At 43.6% G+C, this 17,519-nt stretch overlaps 1 protein-coding gene across 1 annotated transcript in view; it reads left to right on the top strand.

Annotated features, from left to right (window-relative positions):
* LOC122912775 (androgen dependent TFPI regulating protein) overlaps positions 1 to 13,330 on the top strand; it is a 61,120-nt gene extending 47,790 nt beyond the window's left edge. The window contains exons 5-6 of the mRNA XM_044258944.1: positions 4,910 to 5,061; positions 13,032 to 13,330. Coding sequence (XP_044114879.1) covers positions 4,910 to 5,061; positions 13,032 to 13,066 — 187 coding nt within the window. The 3' untranslated portion in view covers positions 13,067 to 13,330. The remainder of the gene's footprint in view (positions 1 to 4,909; positions 5,062 to 13,031) is intronic.
* Positions 13,331 to 17,519: the final 4,189 nt, after the last annotated feature.

Below are 17,519 nucleotides of genomic sequence, written 5' to 3'. Positions count from 1 at the left end.
AGACAGCGCTAGAAGGACATATAAAATTGTTCTCTGAAATGAGGGACAGAATGATTGGCCTCTTCAAAGTGTTAGTGAAGTGAGCAATAGATTAACTAGAATTTGGAAGGCTATGGGTCCGTCTCCCGGGTTTCAGAGGCTGCGGTGTCCTTGGTGGATCAGGCAGCCGAGAGCTGTCCACAGCAGCCACATTGAACAGTAGTTAAAGGAAACCGTATGTGCTAGCAGAACCTCCCCGAAAAGCCATTCCTGTAAAGATCTACAAACTTGCCATCTTCTTGGCCCTTGGGAAACAGATGTGCATGACAGATAAGCTCCCTGTGCCATTCCAGGCTACGGAGAAAGACAGTCCAATAAGCAACAAGGTACGTTCATAGTAAAGGAAGTGTGTAGCATAAGAACCTCACTGAATGAGTGATACAGGAACTTTGGGAAATCCCTTCTAGAGAAATTGACTTTTAAGCTGAGACTTGAAGCGTGAGTATGGTTCTGCCAGGCACAGGCCAAGGAGAAGTGTGTCTTGGGAAGTAAAAATGTCTGAGGTGTTCCAAGCAGAGACAACAGCATGAGGGAAGGCCCAGAGCAGCAGAGCTCGGCTCATTTAAGAAACAGAAAAGGATCCAGTATGGGTGGGCTGTAGATCTGGAGGCAGACAGCGGGGCAGGGCAATGCCAGGTAGGCTGGGTAAAGGAGCTTGAGTATTTTCCGAAGGCGTTGGTGGGAATCCCTTGGAGGCAGGAGAGTGCCATGGGCAGATTTCTCTTTTGGAAAGATTGCTGGATTACTAGTAGCTTGTGGTATGGAAAGTGGATTGAAGGGTGCAAGAAAGCCCAGCAAGTAGACAATTACATCTGTCATCCCTTCGAGATGAAGGAAGCTGGAGTGGAGTGCAGCAGACAAACATTTAGATACGGTTGCATAGGATCCTGCATGGGGCTGGGGAAGAGTTGACACTGACTAGGAAGATAGTGGTGAATTTCATTTTGGCCTCCATCTTTCTTTCCTTCCTTCTTTCCTTCCTTCCTCTCTTCCTTCTGCCCTCCCTCCTTCCTGCTCTTTCTTCTCCTCCTCCTTCTCTCTCCCTCCCTCCCACCACCTTTCAATATATATTCCGGCAAGCCATAAAAAAGTAATCCCAGGGGCGCTCTGCCTTCAGCTCAGGTCATGATCTCAGACTCCTGGGATCAAGTCCTATGTCAGGTTCCCTGCTCAGCGGAGAGTCTACTGCTCTGTCTCCCTCTACCCCCACCTCATGTGCATGTTCTTGCTCTCTTCCTCTCTCTCTCAAATAAATAAATCTTAAAAAAAAAAAAAAAGAAGAAGTGATCCCACTTCAGTACGAGCATCTCCTCCCCAGGCCTCCCGTGGGCTGCCCTTCATCATATATTTGCCCTGTTGCCTGATACCGTGTTTGTTTTCATTACTTTTCCGCTGACAGTTCACACACCTCTAACTTTCTTTGCACTTTCTCTGTGAAACTACAGACTTCATGAACTTACCTCAGGAACTTTCCTTTGTGAAACCTTATGCTGAAGGAAACAAAAATGAAGTAAATAAAGAGAAACTTTCCAGGCCTCTAGGGGAATGTTCTTATTTGCTGACTATCTTGTATAAATGGGCATAGAAATTAGGAGCCCTAATTTCTAGTATACAAGGTAAACAAAGTGAACTAATTAAAAGGATCCATTGGAATGCATTCAGGTCTCCTTGTTGACCCCCAATTCCTAGCCCCATCTCTGGGGATTTATTTTCTGTCCCTTAAGCCTTTCCTGGCCTATCATAAGCAGCAGACGGGCAGAAGACAATGGAATGCTCATGTTATAGAACTCCAGTGTTGGTCAAAATGGTAAGGTAGTGGAGCAGAATTCCCACCCAAAATGTGCCTCTTTGACATGAAGAGTATTTTAGGCTCATTATTATTTTTTTATTGTGTCATGTTAGTCACCATACAGTACATCATTAATTTTTGATAATGTGTTCCATGATTCACTGTTTGCATATAACACCGAGTGTTCCGTGCAATCCTCCCCCTCCTTAAAACCCAAAACCGGCTCACCCATCCCCCCCACCACCTCCCTTCTAAAACCCTCCCTTTGTTTCCCAAAGTCCATAGTCTCTCATGGTTCGTTAACTCCGATTTCTTCCCTTTATTTTTCCCTTCCCCATGCTATTCCTTATGTTCCATAAATAAGTGAAACCATATAATAAGTGACTTTTTCTGTTTGACTTACTTTACTTAGCATAATCTCCTCCAGTCTCATTCATGTTGATGCAAAAGTTGGGTGTTCATCCTTTCTGATCGCTGAGTAATAGTCCATTATTTCTAAGAAACAGAAGGCTCAGGAAAACCCTTGGACCTTCTCTTATTTCCAAAAAGAATTTTGATAGGAGGTCTGCTCCAGGAATGGATCTATTATCACCATAGGTAAACACAGTGTAATATGAACCAGGTGAGGTAGACCTAGCAAAGTCTATTGAAAGATTTTATTTCATTAATAATTAATTAATTTAGAGTGGGGGGTGGGGAGGGGCAGAAGGAAAAGAAGAGAGAGGAAGAATCTCCGGCAAGCTCCATGCTTAGCATGGAGCCCAATACAGGACTCAATCTCATGACCCTGTGATTATGACCTGAGCCAAAATCAAGAGTCGGATGCTTAACCAACAGAGCCACCCAGGTGTCCTGAGTATCTGTACATATGGAACAGTAAATCCCCATTCCCTCCTTCCTTCAAGCCCTGTTAAACACCATTCTACTTTCTGTATCTATGAATTTGATGACTCTAGGTACAATCGGACAATATATTTTTGTGTGTGTGTGACTGGCTAATTTCATGTAACATAATATCCTCAAGGTTCATTCATGTTGTAGCATGTGTCAGAATTTCTTTCTTTTTTAAGGCTTAATAATTTTTCATTGCTTATCTCTACCACATTTTATGTTTCCGTTCATGCATGAATGGACGCTTGGGTGCTTCTGTGTTTTCGCTATTGAGTATAGTGTTGCTATGAACACAGATATACAAATAATCCCTTTGAGTTCTTGCTGTCAGTTCTTTTGGGTATAGATAAGAAAGTTGAATTGCTAGATCATATGGTAATTCTATATTTAATTTTTTGAGTAACTGCCACATTGTTTTCCATGGCAGTTAAACTGTTTTTTGTACCTCACAACAGTGCATAAGGGTTTCAATTTCTCCACAACCTCTCCAACACTTGATATTTTATTGATGGTGGCCATCCTAATGGGTGTGAAGTGGTATCTAGTTATAGTTTTGATTTGTATTTCCCCAATAATAAGTGATGTTGAGTATCTTTTTATGTGTTTGTTGACCATTTGTATATCTTCTTTGGAAAGATGTCTATTGGGTCTCTTGTCCATTTTTCATTGGGTTGTTTGGGTTTATTTCTTGCTGTTGTTAAGTTGGAGGAGTTCTTTGTATATTATGTACACTAATCCTCTATCGAGTATATGATTTGAGAATATTTTTCCCTTTCCATAGATATCCTTTTCAATTTATTAATTGTGTCCTTTGAGAGACAGAGATGGCCCCTTAAATTTCATGCTTCTCTTGCCTCACCCCAGGCCTGACCCTCATATTAGTCCTTGTCTCTTCCAGAAGCCTTTGACAAATCTGAAGTATCTGAAACAACCAAGAGTGCACTTAGATTTCAGAAGTTAAACTCAGAATTCTATTCTTCTCTCTGAACTCTTTTGATAACCTGAGGTATCCAAATTTGAATGCTGTTTCTGAAGCATGACCTCGCCTATCCTAATTATTACAAGAGATAAGGAGCCTCAAAGAAAGGTTGCTAGGACCCCTCTGTGCCATCCCTAAGAAGAGAGAAGCTTTAGAACTCTGATTAAAGGCTCACAATGGGCCAGGTGCTATTTTATTTTACATGTGTTAACTCTCTTGATCCTGACAACACCTTTACAATGTGGATCCTGTTTGCACTCCTCACTTTTCACATGAAGGCAGGGGACAGCAGGGCTGAATAAATTGTTGAAGGTAAGACAGCTAATAGGTTGCAGAACTCGGATTTGGATCACAGAAGGCTGGTTCCAGATTCTGTCCTCTTAACCAATTATAAACTGTAGTTGATACATCATGTTTCTCATATTTAATTTTAAAAGTTATTTCAGATTTTGGCATCTTTCAGTGCAGTTGGTTTCCAGCATACTGCATTTTTTGGGCTTTGCTTAGACATCGTGGCTCCTCTCCTAGCATTTCTTTTCCTTCTCTTGGCTACCAGAAATGACTTCTATTCTCTACTCACATGAGCAAGATCTGAGCCTCCTGTAAACCCATCCTTTCCTACTGAACACTCTGTCCATGGCTATATTCAGTAGCTGAAATCAGGGCCGACAGTTAAACCCCTCCCACCTCTAAAAGGCATATTGTAATAGAACAATAGTGGTCCATCTCTGTCCCTCTGACCCCAACAGGTTTGGAGGGCTAATGAAAAGCTACACCTGACTCTCAGGTACAGAAAAGCAATCCTGCTTGTCTGGCTAAGAGTCAGCGAATGATGCCATCTCAGCAAGTTCAATGTCTCAGCAGGTCATACCTCTCAGGGAAAGGAATAATTCGTGTCCTCACATACTCTCTTTGGCTGATGATGTGTTTGATGTTCTCTCATATTCCTTCGCCAACACGGAATTCTAATGGATTAAGTAAAATAGCCAAGTCCAGCTTATGAAATAGGATGTCTCTTTGAATCAAGTCTGTTTATCCAGAAAAGACTCACTTCTGTAGGTTTGTGGAACACCTCAGCTGTTGACAAATGATCCCCATGGCTTCTTTTCATCTCCCTTGGCTCCAGAACCCCATTGATCTTGAGGATAAAATGGCTCTACCACCTACCCGCCCCTGCCGTCCTAATGATTGTGACTTGTCATTTTCTGCAGGGTCCTATGGATCTACTCTGAGACGGGTACCTGGGTGTATCCTGTGTTAGCCAAACTCAGCCCGGTGGGTCTAACAGCCTTCTTCTCTCTCAGCTACGTCTTTAGTGCTGGCATCTATCTACTTGGAGAGAAGCTCAACTACTGGAAATGGGGTCAGTTTATTTCTCTTTTACCTACAGAGGCATGCCTTCCTTACACGCTCTCCACCCCTCCTGGAAACAGAAGAAGAAACTAGTCCAAAAGCAGAAGGCAGTAATGCTTAATGCCTTTGTCCAAAGGATTCAGACAGGTCCTACCAAAGTAGGCAGAGGGAAAGCCTGGGGGAACTTCGGATTTTCTCAAAGGACCCCATCAAATTATTTCTCCTCCTCCCCCAAACAATACCTCATTTAACTTCAAGGCTAAAAATAATTTTGTTTAGAGAGCTCAAGACCCAGAGAGCAAGGTGTCACCACCCCAAGCATGGAAAAAAAAAAATGAACTTAGGTTCTTCCTCCCATAAGTGAGGGACTGGGGGATACAAATTGTTACATGTCAAGGTTTCCATTTTTGAAGGATAAGGGTCCAGAGACCCTCTTTATTCTTCTAACCTCAGCAGTGCCTTCCCAGATGATTTCCCATCCTTCTGCATTTAGGTTGCCTCTCAACCCTTAGTAAAACATTTACCAGATAAAATCACATCCTTTACTTAAGATGGGAATTCTCATTTAAACAGGGTCTTGGGCAAAGTGAATATGTCAGTAAGCTAAGCTTTCTAATTATAGGCAGCTGGAACATGTTGCTTCTTAACAACAACAATAAATAAACTAAACCAAAAAACCTTAACTCAGCTGATTTTAAAATGGAAGACTTTATCCTCCTCCTTGCTTCTTCCACCAGCCCACCCCCAGAATATTATTTTGTTGGAAAAGTAACCGTCAAAGAGTCAGGTTGCAAAATAATCATGATTTTCCCATCCCCAAAGGGAAGTACAGGAAGCATACCCTTATTCTGTATATAAGGAAGCAAGAGTCACATACAGTCCCCCACATCACACGCCCACATGCCATTCTGTTCTATCAAAATAGAAATGGCACAAGTGGCATCTTCCACCCAATCTATAAACTGGTATGGAAACATAAGCCCGTGTAAGTAAAAACAACAATACCAACAACAAACCCAACAATAAAAAAACCCACGATGGTTTCTTAAGATTGTATATTTCTTTCTTTCCTTTTTTTAAAGATTTTATTTATTTAATTGACAGAAAGAGAGAGAGATCACAAGTAGAGATCACAAGCAGGCAGAGAGGCAGGCAGGGGCGAAGGCAGACTCTCTGCTGAGCAGAGAGCCCGACGCGGGGCTCGATCCCAGGACCCTGAGATCATGACCTGAGCCAAAGGCAGAGGCTTTAACCCACTGAGCCTCTCAGGCACCCCAAGAGTGTATATTTCTGAGAGGAAAATGAGACCTCGGAGAAATAAGCATGCCATTTGGCTTTTTCAAATGTTTTCTACTCTTGGAGAATGTAACTGGTTGGGGAAATCTCAAAGACACTATCCTTGAAAGCAAACACTTAAGACACGGAATACTAAAATTTACTCCCCAAATCAGGATTCCAACTCACAGGAATCCAGAGAGGAGGGAAAAAAAAAAAATGTGTTGACATTTCAGATGTGTTGACATCTAATTCTAACTAGTTTGGCTCCTTGAAGTTCTTGGTAAGGATTTTTGATGCCTTCCCCAAATCTATATGAAAATTAAGAAAAAAAAAAGAAGAAGAAAGAAAGGAAGAAACTAATCCATTTGAAATTTGCAGAGAAAAACTGGATTTCTCAGAGCTTATGGACCAATAACCTTTTTAAACAATTGTCTGAATTATGATTAACTTCTAAGTTGTTGCTCCCCCGTGACTTTAAGATATCTGCTAAATTAAAAAATTTTTCACCAAATTTAATAATATTTTCAACACAAAGCTCTTTTATATAAGCTTCATCGGTTAAGAGCTTTATCCAATTTTTTGCTACAGTTAGGTCCCAATGAGCAAATAGGCTAACATCTCCATGTGGACCCACACACGCATGCACATGTGGAGATTGGGGTGAGTGACAGTCACACACATAGGTGGCCATATGTCCCTGTCCTCTGTCTAGATTTTTAACTCCTTAAAGAATAGACTGGCCAAGGGGCACCTGATTGGCTCAGTGGGTTAAAGCCTCTGCCTTCAGCTCAGGTCATGATCCCAGGGTCCAGGGATCAAGCCCCACATCTGGCTCTCTGCTTGCCAGGGAGCCTGTCTCCCCCCCCCCCCCACCCCGCCTGCCTCTCTGCCTCCTTGTGATCTCTATCTGTCAAATAAATAAATAAATAAATAAAAACTTTAAAAAAAAAAAAAGAATAGACTGGACCAAATTCCTATATAGTATCAGACTAGGATCATAAATGGGTTAAGTTCTAAATGGATCATAATTACAAATGGTCTAGTAAGAATTAAAAGAGAAATTAGATCACTTAACATCCCAGTTGCAGTGAACACTTTCAATTGCCTAAAACTAAACAGAGCTATCTATGTGAGCACATTTTTCTGTGTCTTATTCTGCTTAAAACACTTTAAGCCTTCCCCAGTTTACAGATGAAAGTCCAAACTCTTGGAATGACACATGGGGGGCTCTGTGAACCAGTCCCGTGGCTTTTGCTCTCCATTGTCTAAATGCGTGCATCAGCAGAACCACCAAATTACTTGTTTTCTTTACACATTGATGTTGTCCCTCCCCTCTGTGGGTTTTAGTGTCTCACAACGCCCAGTCTTTGCCTGTCTCACACCCACTTAATCATATCAACTCACCTCTTCCAGGAAGCCTTCTATGGTCTGCACGGAGTTGGGTTTTTACACAAAACCCTGAGTTCTTAAGGGAGTTCTTATGAGTGTGTCTTATCCATCTTTGACTCTCCAAAGACTCTCCTTTGGTGTATCCAATGGATCAATCAATGCAGACAGAGGATGTCTAAGGACTCTTCCTTCTAGGCATTAAATGGGACTTGGTGCACAGGGTTTCTGGGGACAGCAGTCAAGGAGAGACGGTAATGGTTGGAGATGCAAGTATTGGGCAGAGAGTTTAAGGAGCACAGATGATGGTACTGTGGTATACTGGTTGGAGAGCTGTTGAAAAATAGATGCACGTTAGGGCAGACAGTGCAAAGTAGGGATAAGGACACTGGAACTGAAATTTTAAAAACCAGGGTATGTCTCTCATCTGGCCACAAACCAACCATGTAAGCTGTGCCAAAACACTTCAACTTCTCAGTGATGGGATAACCTCTAAGTCAGGTGACCACCCCTGCTAGTTTGCCTAGGACAGCTCTGGTGAATGCCTGCCACGGGAGTGTCCATGTGATTTAGCATTGTCGAGGTGTGGACGATCAATAGTGTGCTTCTTCTGTCTCTGAGCCTCTCCAAATCTGTTATGGATCTGTGGAGACATGTAAGCAGCTGCATCTTCTGTCCAAATCCAGGGCTAACCCTACTTTGTCACCTCTTTACACACATGAGCTTTCTTGGATGACAGCACAATTCTAAGGAGAGCTTTGGTGATGCCATGGGAGGCAGTGGTTGGGAGAAAAGTTCTGTGCCACACTGCCTGGGTTCCTACCTTGGTCCTGCTATTGGTAGACCCATGACCCTGAGCAAGGCACTTAATATCTTTGTCTTCCAGCTTTCCTTGTGCGTCATGGAGACAGCACTAGCACCCTCCTCCTGACATTGTGGAGGATCATAAAGGACTTGAGAAGTGTCCAGTGACCAAAACAGGGCCTGGCATGTGGGACTCATTGCTGTTAAGCTCATTCTTTCTCCTCAAAAATCAGTAACCTTTCCTATGTGGGTATCCCATCCTGTCCTTCAATTGTATGCATCTGAATTGTATGCATCTGTATGCAGCTGAAGGTGATGGAAAGCAACAATTACAAGCTGAAATATCAGTCAAGGCCCATATAATATGGAAGTATCTCTCTAGCAATAGTCCTTAACCTTTATTCCACATTATGAAGGCACCAGGGGAGTCTTAAAAATACTAATTCTCAGGTCCACCCCAGACCAATTAAATCCCTATCTATGGAGATGGGAACTTGACATTGATATTTTTTTAAAGCTGTCCAGTTATTTTAATTTGTAGTTAGGGTCAAGAGCCATGATCCCAGAGTAGGGCTTCCCAAACTTATGTGCTTCCAAATCTTGTTAAAATGAGGCTCTTGTTAAAATATAAATTCTCATTCAGGAGATCTAAGGTACAGTGTGGGATTCCCTCCTTCTAATGTGTACCCCCAAAGATTCCAATGCTGCTGGTCTGTGGCAGTGACGGCCACACTCGCTGAATGTCTACTTACTTTCTACCTCCTCATGTGTCATGTCAGAGAAGAGAGAGAAGGGCAGTAGTAAGAGGTGATGCCAATAGTCAAATGTGAACTTGGACAGTGGGTGTTATCCTTCAGGAGTACGCGGGTGCATGGATCTGGCTCTGTGTACCAGGGAGACAAAGCTGCAGGCCCTCAGGAAGGTCCTGCTGGTCCTCAAGAAGAAGCTGGGGCTCAAAAAGCTCTAGAGAGTTTCCAGAGAGCCATCATTCCTGACTTGTCACCATGTCCCCCTTCCCTCTGCTAGCTTTTATGTGTCATAGGACAAAGGGCTGGACAAGCACAGGGTCACATAAAGAGACCAGACACCCACCAGGAAAGATTCAATTTCTATTTTGGGGGCATAGTTAGATGGAATGTAGATTTCAAACAATACTAGAATCAGGCAAGGGGAAGCAGGCTCCGCAGATCATTATAAGCTTGGTCCACCATATCTGAGCACCTAGGGAAGCCTCAGACATATTCTTTACACCCTGATTGGGAAAAAAGGGCTGCCAAGGGATTCCAGGATAGGCCTCCTTGTCTGCCTGCCACTGGAGTACCGAATTTTCTTTCTTCCTTTCTTTCTTCCTTCCCTCCCTCACTCCCCCTCTTTCTTTCTTTCTTTCTTCTTTCTCTCTTTCTCTCTTTTCCTTGATACGCAAGACTGCTGACATCAAGACAGGAGTTCTTCAGAAAGAGAAACACAACCTAAAGATCTATCAGGCACAAAAAGAAACTAAGTGCTCCCAGATGGACATGGCAGGGCCTCTTCTAGGTAGGTGTGGCTGGAGAGGTAATCAGCTTATCTCTGGCCCTTGACCCCTCTGCTAACATTCCTGAGGTCCATGTGCCAGGAGTCAGACTATCCTTTGTCAGGACCTGAGACCATAAATCCTTTCCCCCCTAAGGAGAGAAAGCTGAAAATTCAAGTCTAACCAAGTGACTTTGTGGCTATGGCTTGGAGAGAAGGACATTATAACCTTCCTTTAATACTATTTTCTGTAGACCAGATTTTTTTAAGAGATATTTCATTGCGGAAAGCTACTTAGAGGCCATCTTTAGTTTTAGCCATGAAGAAATTTAAGGTTTTTATCTGCCTTGCACATTGCCTCTGATCATTTCATAACAAAAGACTCTTATCAGGAAATAATTCCATGTGTATTTTGAAAGCATGGTACCACAGGAGCAGCATTTGGTTAATAACAGAAATATATCTCCTTTTTGCCTTTCTTGTCCTAATTTCATCTCCCTCAGCTAGGAATCCATGTTGGATTATTGCTTCTCCTTCTTTCACTGCCTCTTTTCCCACAAGGATTTCTCCAGCCAGAACCTCAGCTCCATCTCCTTCATGCTACGTCTGCACTGAAACTTTTACTCATTCATGTTCAAACCTCATTCTTATAACACCTCCTATCTCCCCAGCCATCTGCCTTCTCACCCTTTTCCAAGCCAACCCACGGAAACTAGGCAAATGTTCTTCAAATTTTCAGTTCAAAGTCTAGCAGCACTAGCTTTTGTGATTGTAGAAACATAGGTGTAAATCTTAGTGAATATAATGTTTTTACTTACTCTGTTTTCTGACTATTGGAATAATGAGCAATATAATTATATATGGTATCCATAGTGATGTTGATTAATTTTTTTTTTTTTTTTGCTATGACAGCAGAAAACTTTTGGATCTTGCACAAGACAAACATTAAATGTTTGGCCTAGGATATCTCTATTCCTTGGTACTATCTAACAGAGGATAAAGAAAGGACTAAAATGAATCAGGGTTGGGCTTAGCTTCCTAACTGCCAACTAGGAGGCATTCCACTGGAAAAATTACCCTTCCATGAAGGAAAGAAGGATAACAAACAACATTATTTCCCAATCAGAATATGAAATCCATGTTGTGGACTTTGTTTGAGTAAGATAATACAGGCTATTACTAAGTCAACAGCTTCCTAATCTCCAGCCATGTATTGGAATCAGAGTCAGAGATAAATTCTGAAGACTCAGAGAAGCCTAGAGACTGCTCATCTCCAAGAGAATTCAAGAATAAGGACCCACCTTCCACCTGCTACGAACAAAAGAAAAATATGATTTCTGTAATGTTCACACACATAAATCACTACAGAAGAGATGACTGTTGGAAGTCTGTCCCAAGACACATTTTGGGACGATGCCTTCTCTAGTGTATTTGCGGGCCTATGTCAATGTCTTAGTGCTCTGTCTAGGTGCTTAGTGTTGGATGTGAGAGAGACTGATCCCAGGAAGGAGCCACCTGCTTTCCTCCCCAAAAGAACTTCTGGCCATCACTTCTCCTGGGCTTGTTTTCTCTAAGCCTTCAGTATCTGTTTTATTTCATCCTTAGAGAAGGACTCTCCAATCCTGGGCACCTGGGGTTGGAGGAGTGTGGTTATGATTACAGTTAAACTCGAATGGCTGGGGTTGGTAAGAGGGTTTTAGAAGCCTTCAGAGGGACCGCAGGGGCAGCTAAGTTGAGAAGTTTATGTTGCCCAAGCTCTTGAAAATGAAGGAATTAATGTGTCATTCAGCTGACAAAGGATTTATTACAGGGAAAGAGTGTATGCTTCAGAAAAGAGAAGGTTCTGGGTTTGTACTTGGAGACTTAACATACAGAAGACCTGATGGGGCAGGAGACAGTCTACATCAAAAAATGAGTGAGAGCATAAATGAAAAGGACATAAAGCTGCGTAGCTTAGGAAGGCTTCCCTAGAGTGACTGAGGATATCTGGATTGATGAGCAGAAGAAGAAGAAGAGAGAGCACTGTATTTAGAAATGTTGAGAGGCATTTATATAGGATGGCCCCGAGGGCTGTGTGATTAGGAGTCGGCTGTCCTAGAAAATCAGTGTGATGAGGGAGACTTCAAGTCATCAGTCACTATCACCTCTGAGAGGGCAATTCTAGCAAAATAAAATTAGTAGAAGACATTTAAGGGCACAACTGACGGACTGGGGCAGGACTTGAAGGGTAAAGCATGGAAGTAGAAGCATGAGGTTTCTATGGCACTGAGTCAGGACTAACAGGGCTGTGGAATGTACAAGGAGAGGCTGATTTGAGAAAAGTTTTCAAAGTAGGATTGAGAACATTTATAACAGGTGGGAAGCATAATGCATTAATGGAGTATTAGAAATTTCAGAGCGTATACAAAGATTTATGATCAATAAATAGAGAGGTACCAACTTGTTGAATGGAAGTCATTCTAGAAATGCAGGGTTATAATTTTAGCAGAAGAAAGCCTTTCCAGTGAGCTCACTAACATCCAATCAATATGCCAGTACTCCTCCATTCAGGCTGTTCAGTTGATTTCGGGAGAGGTCATGAAATGAACTCTAATTAGGTGAATCTCCACTTTTCTATTCCTTCTCTAATTTGAGGTCTCTTCATCTCCATTTGCACAATCTTAGAGTTTGTCGATGGATTGTGTGCAGCCTGTAAACACTTGGCCAAGAGCAACTTCAATCAGTGGCTCACATTTGACCTACAGAACCTGTGAAGGCAAATGACACTATTGGTCAACACTATGACACTATGAGTCAAGCACCAGTGGGGACAAGAGAGCTGCTTCTTGTCCTTTCTGTAGAGGTGGAAGGTTTTCAGAACTCCACAAAGTACATCTTCTTACCTAAGTGGCTAAGTGTCCTTGACTTTCCACTGTCCCAGGTCAGGGTGAATGTCTACCCATGCAAGAATACCCATTAGGGAAACCCTGAAGTCTGATGTCTCTCTTCTTCATCGTACAGGTGACATGATGAAGCCAAGGAAGAAGAGGAAGTGATCCCAGGCGGTTTTCCAAGAACAAAGAAGGAAGAAAACATGAGAGTTTCATTTCTATTCTTTCTTTGCTTTGCTTTTTTTTTTTCTTTTCCTTACTTTTCTTTTCTTTTCTTTTTGGGTTGAGGGAGGTGGTGGAGCAACATAGGAAGGTAGAAAGGACAGTGAATGATATTTAAATTTAATAAGTGTTTATGAAGGTAGCTTAATGTGGAGACTCTGGGTTTGTTTTGTTTTGCAAGTTTACTGGACATGCCAAAAACAACAACTTCTGTCTCAGAATCTGTTACCTTTATCTGGCCTCTGTGGTGAAAATCTGCCAAAGTCCAAGGAAATTCACGTAAACTCAACATTAGAGAATGTTTAGAGAGAGAAAGGGATTTGGCATCACCAAAACTCTTCACCTTACAGAGGAGGGTGTTGAGGACCTAGCTGGGAAGTAATCTGCACGAGGGCCAAGGAGTTAGTATCACAACTAAGGTGATGGCATTTGTCCCCCACCCCGATCTTCTAACTCCCAGTCCTGTGCCATTTTTAATGACTCCAACTTTTCTAAAAACAAGTGTTTTCATCAACTAGCTATTTTCATGGACTGCTCATCTATTTTGTTTTCCTCAGTCGAGACAGAGATGTAGGGAAATGGATGCTACCGAAGTCATCTGTCCACCTGATCAGAGAGCAAATTCATTGGGGCCATGAGAAAGTAAGTTATAAAAATTATGGAGAAACCTGCCCCTCTTGTGAGCAAATATGGGGTTTTGCGACATCATCATCGAAATCTCTTCCGTTCGAATATTGCTTCCTTCATCAAACGCACATCACTCTTGGGGAGTAAGTGATGGAAAGTGACATGGCTGAGAGGATCCCTGAGAATGCTTTGATACATTTTGCTGAGTTAGCTTATGCTTTAACAAAGCTGATGGCTAGGGGATTAACACATTCACAAACTCTGCTCTGATCTTCCCAGGAAATTTTTCTGGGTGTTTATTCACAGGCGCATTTTGTAAAGAACATGGATGATAAGGGTCTACTGGTGGGTAAGCATGGAGTAAGTGGTGCGTCACCAGGTCCGTGTGGGCTGGGTGTGGGCAGCAGAGTAAATTGTATTTGGGTTTCCCAACCTAACACCATGCAGGAGAAATTTGGCAAAAATGGTAAAATTTGGTAAAACCTATTCCTAGAACCACATCAAAACTTGATGGCTCTATGACTGGCCACCATGCCATATCTATTCCAAGACCAGAAAACCTCGGAAATACCAAAAACGGTCTTGAGTTAGAGAAGAGGGCAGACTGCCACAACTGGGCAGGCAGCGCCAGGATGCCTAGGACAGGCACCAACAAACCTGCTATCTTCCTAATCCTTTATCTACTAATATATAAACATGAGCCGCAAGTCTTTTTGGATTGAACTGGGAACACTATTCCTGTGGCTGCTTGAGTGCTCAGAGCACCTGGTCTCAGCAGGAGCCCAGAAGCAGTTGTCACAGTGGAAATTCCCCAAACACAAAGCCCACAGGGGATCACCCAAATTTTCCACACCCCAAAGGTGACTGGGGCTGCGTACTTCTTAGAGTGATAGTAAGCTCCTGGTGGGGATGAACCTGCAGAATTCTATTTGTGGCTTCACTGTCCCTGGAACCAAATTAAACCTTGATTTTTGTATGATTGACCATCCCGCAGGATCCATTCCAATGCCAGAAATACCTGAGAACCACCTCCCACTGAGCAAATGCACCAGTAGGTAAATGGTTCTCCTGTCCTGCTGGAACTTAAGAAAGGAGAAGCAACAAAACACGTGCAGCAAACATGAAACACAACAAACAGTCATTAAGAGGTCTAGGATTTGCTGCCTACAGAAGGTCAGGTCCATAGGGGTTAGAAGACAATGCCAACCACACAGGGAGAGAATCAGCAATAATTTTTGTGTAGGGCCATGCCCTCACCCCCATGGTTCATTTCATCCTCACCAGAATCATTTAAGCAGAAGATGTATCATGTCCTCCTTTTCCAAATGAAGAAACCAAGTTTCTGATATTGGTGGGCTGGTAAATGTTTAAAAACCAACTCTCTGGGAAAAAGAAAATTGGAGCATTTGCCCATTCTGCGGTGTGAACACTCCACCACAACTTCTTTCAAGCTAGCCATGGGCCACTGAACGCAGAGCTGGGAAGAGAGATGCATAAGCCCTTGGTCCTCTCAAGGAGCACAGGAGCTGGCTCTGGCAAATCGCTGACTTCCAAGGAGGGCAATGGCCAGTCCAAGGTCACACACATGGTTGATTCCTGAGCCCACCTATCACTTGATTATAGAGCAGAGCCATAACCGGCCATCTGAAAGCTTCCACTTAACAAAGCAAAAATGCGTGTCTCTCTGCAAGGCTGGACAAAAGGTGGTGGTCGGGGGACCCCAACCTGGTGGAGACTCTCAACCACAGAGGCAGAGAGAGGAACACCTCCAGTGCCTCGTGGACTGGTCTCCGTGGGTTCTAGAGCTGCTTTATCCCATGGAGCACCAATTTTCAGCGTGGGGTGAAGACTTAAACTCTGTTTGCCTAAACAATCCATTAGCCCCATCCTCTCCTCAAATGGGTCAGACATTTCTCAAGCTATTTTCAGCTCCTCGGCACCTACTCGCTCGCAATACTTGTCATAACAGGAAGTTAGTTGCATATACTGTAATCCCCAAACACATGGCGTGTGCACGTGGGCCGCGGGAGGGGGCCGAGGGAGGAGTGGGGAGGCCGGGCTTCCCAGAAGGCTGCCTGGCTGAGCCCTGAACCCATCCCAAGTCTGGGCCCCTCCCTTCCGGGCCCAAGTGTCAGAAACCAGAATCCGTCCCCAGACGCTGTTTCCCTCTCTCATGCAGTTGGTGGCTCTTTTTCTTTTCTTTTCTTTTCCATTTTTTTTTTTTTAATAAAGCACTTGAGTAGGCAGCAAAGCCAGTCAGAACTGTTTATTTATAGCTGTGGATTTTCAATGCTGTATAAATTAGAAATCATTGCTGAATGAGGCCCGCGCCCACTCACACACGTAGGGCTGCTATCCACGGTCCTTTCACACAGTTTGACTGTACACAGTCTAAAATGGGAGAAAATGACATGCTCCGAGTCAAATGACGAAGTCACAGCTAAACTGCAAAGCAGAAAACCAGCAATTATTTTTCCTCCGCACAATATGGGGAGTACGACAGGTGCAATTATCCAATATTATTTAACAGCACCGGTTTGTGGTGTAGGGAGAAAATAAAGGTTTCCGTGTCTCACAGAGAAAAAAAAAAGAGAGAAAGAACCTGCCTCCCAGCTCCTGTTTCTGTGGATTAAGCTGTGTTATGTAAATTGAAACTGGCCGGAATTCCAAAAGGGGAAGGGAGAAGCACCTGGCTTCCTCACCCTCCTTCCCCAGAAGTTCGCAGGCAGCCTGTGTGTGTCAGGGGCTTCTGAGAAAAAGCCCCTCATCTTGGGGACCCTGACCATCTTCCTCTGGAGCAGTGGCTCCAGATAGGACTGGGGGCTGGGCCAGGTTTGCACTTAGACGAGGGAAACCTTTTCCCATGCCGGCCTTCCTGGCCGGCCTCTGCTGAACAGGGATGTGGTCTAAGAGCAGGTGAGCCACAAGGAATAATTTTCATCCCCTTGAGTACTCCCTGTTTTGGCCTTCGGGATTATTTTATTCCTATTTCCAGGCCTCTCCTTAAACTGGTCTCCCTCCCTGAAAAGACCTCTGTTCGTCCAGCGACTGTCGTGTAAACAAGTTGTTCTTCATGGCTTCAGACTTGACTTGTTGCCACTTCCCCGTATCCGACAAGGCTGGCTCTAGCTCTCTGAGCCACAAGGCTCATTCCCTTCTCTGTACCCCGACCCCGGAGCAGGCCACACCCATCCCACCCAGCCCTGCATCTCTGTCCCTCCTCCAGCCTCTTCGCTTCTGCTCCCATAGCAGTTGGGACACTGGAAAGAACGTGAGTTTGATCTGAATTCAAATCCTGACTCCACTGCTCACTACATATATAGACGCTGGGGAAAGAGTTTACTATTTAGAGGCTTGATTCTTTAAAGTTGCATGATACCTACCATGAGTAAGTAAGATTGTTTCAGGGGGTGGTGGCATCTAAGATTCGCCGTCCCACCTGCTGGACTGCAAGCTCGTTGAGGCCAGGGACCACACATCGAGTTGTCTGTAACCCCAACAAGACCTACCTCTGCTCCGTGAGAGTACTAGCACTATATACAGAGAACTGGCTCAGGGGTAGTTTAGAGCGTCTTCATTCTATAGGCTTCATCACCAATAATCTTTCCCGTCCCAGAAACTGAGGTGGGCAACATGAGAGCTACTCTTTCACTGAAGATACTCTCTCCACGTTAAATCCCGGAATCCTGTTACCGGTGGTGATCAGCTTACAGTTCCACGGGACTCAGCCGTGGAAAACCCACTGACAGAATGGAACATAGAGCAAGTA

The sequence above is a fragment of the Neovison vison genome, chromosome 1, assembly GCF_020171115.1.
Source record: "Neovison vison isolate M4711 chromosome 1, ASM_NN_V1, whole genome shotgun sequence".
NCBI lineage: Eukaryota > Metazoa > Chordata > Mammalia > Carnivora > Mustelidae > Neogale > Neogale vison.
This window is presented reverse-complemented; position numbering and strand designations above follow the sequence as displayed.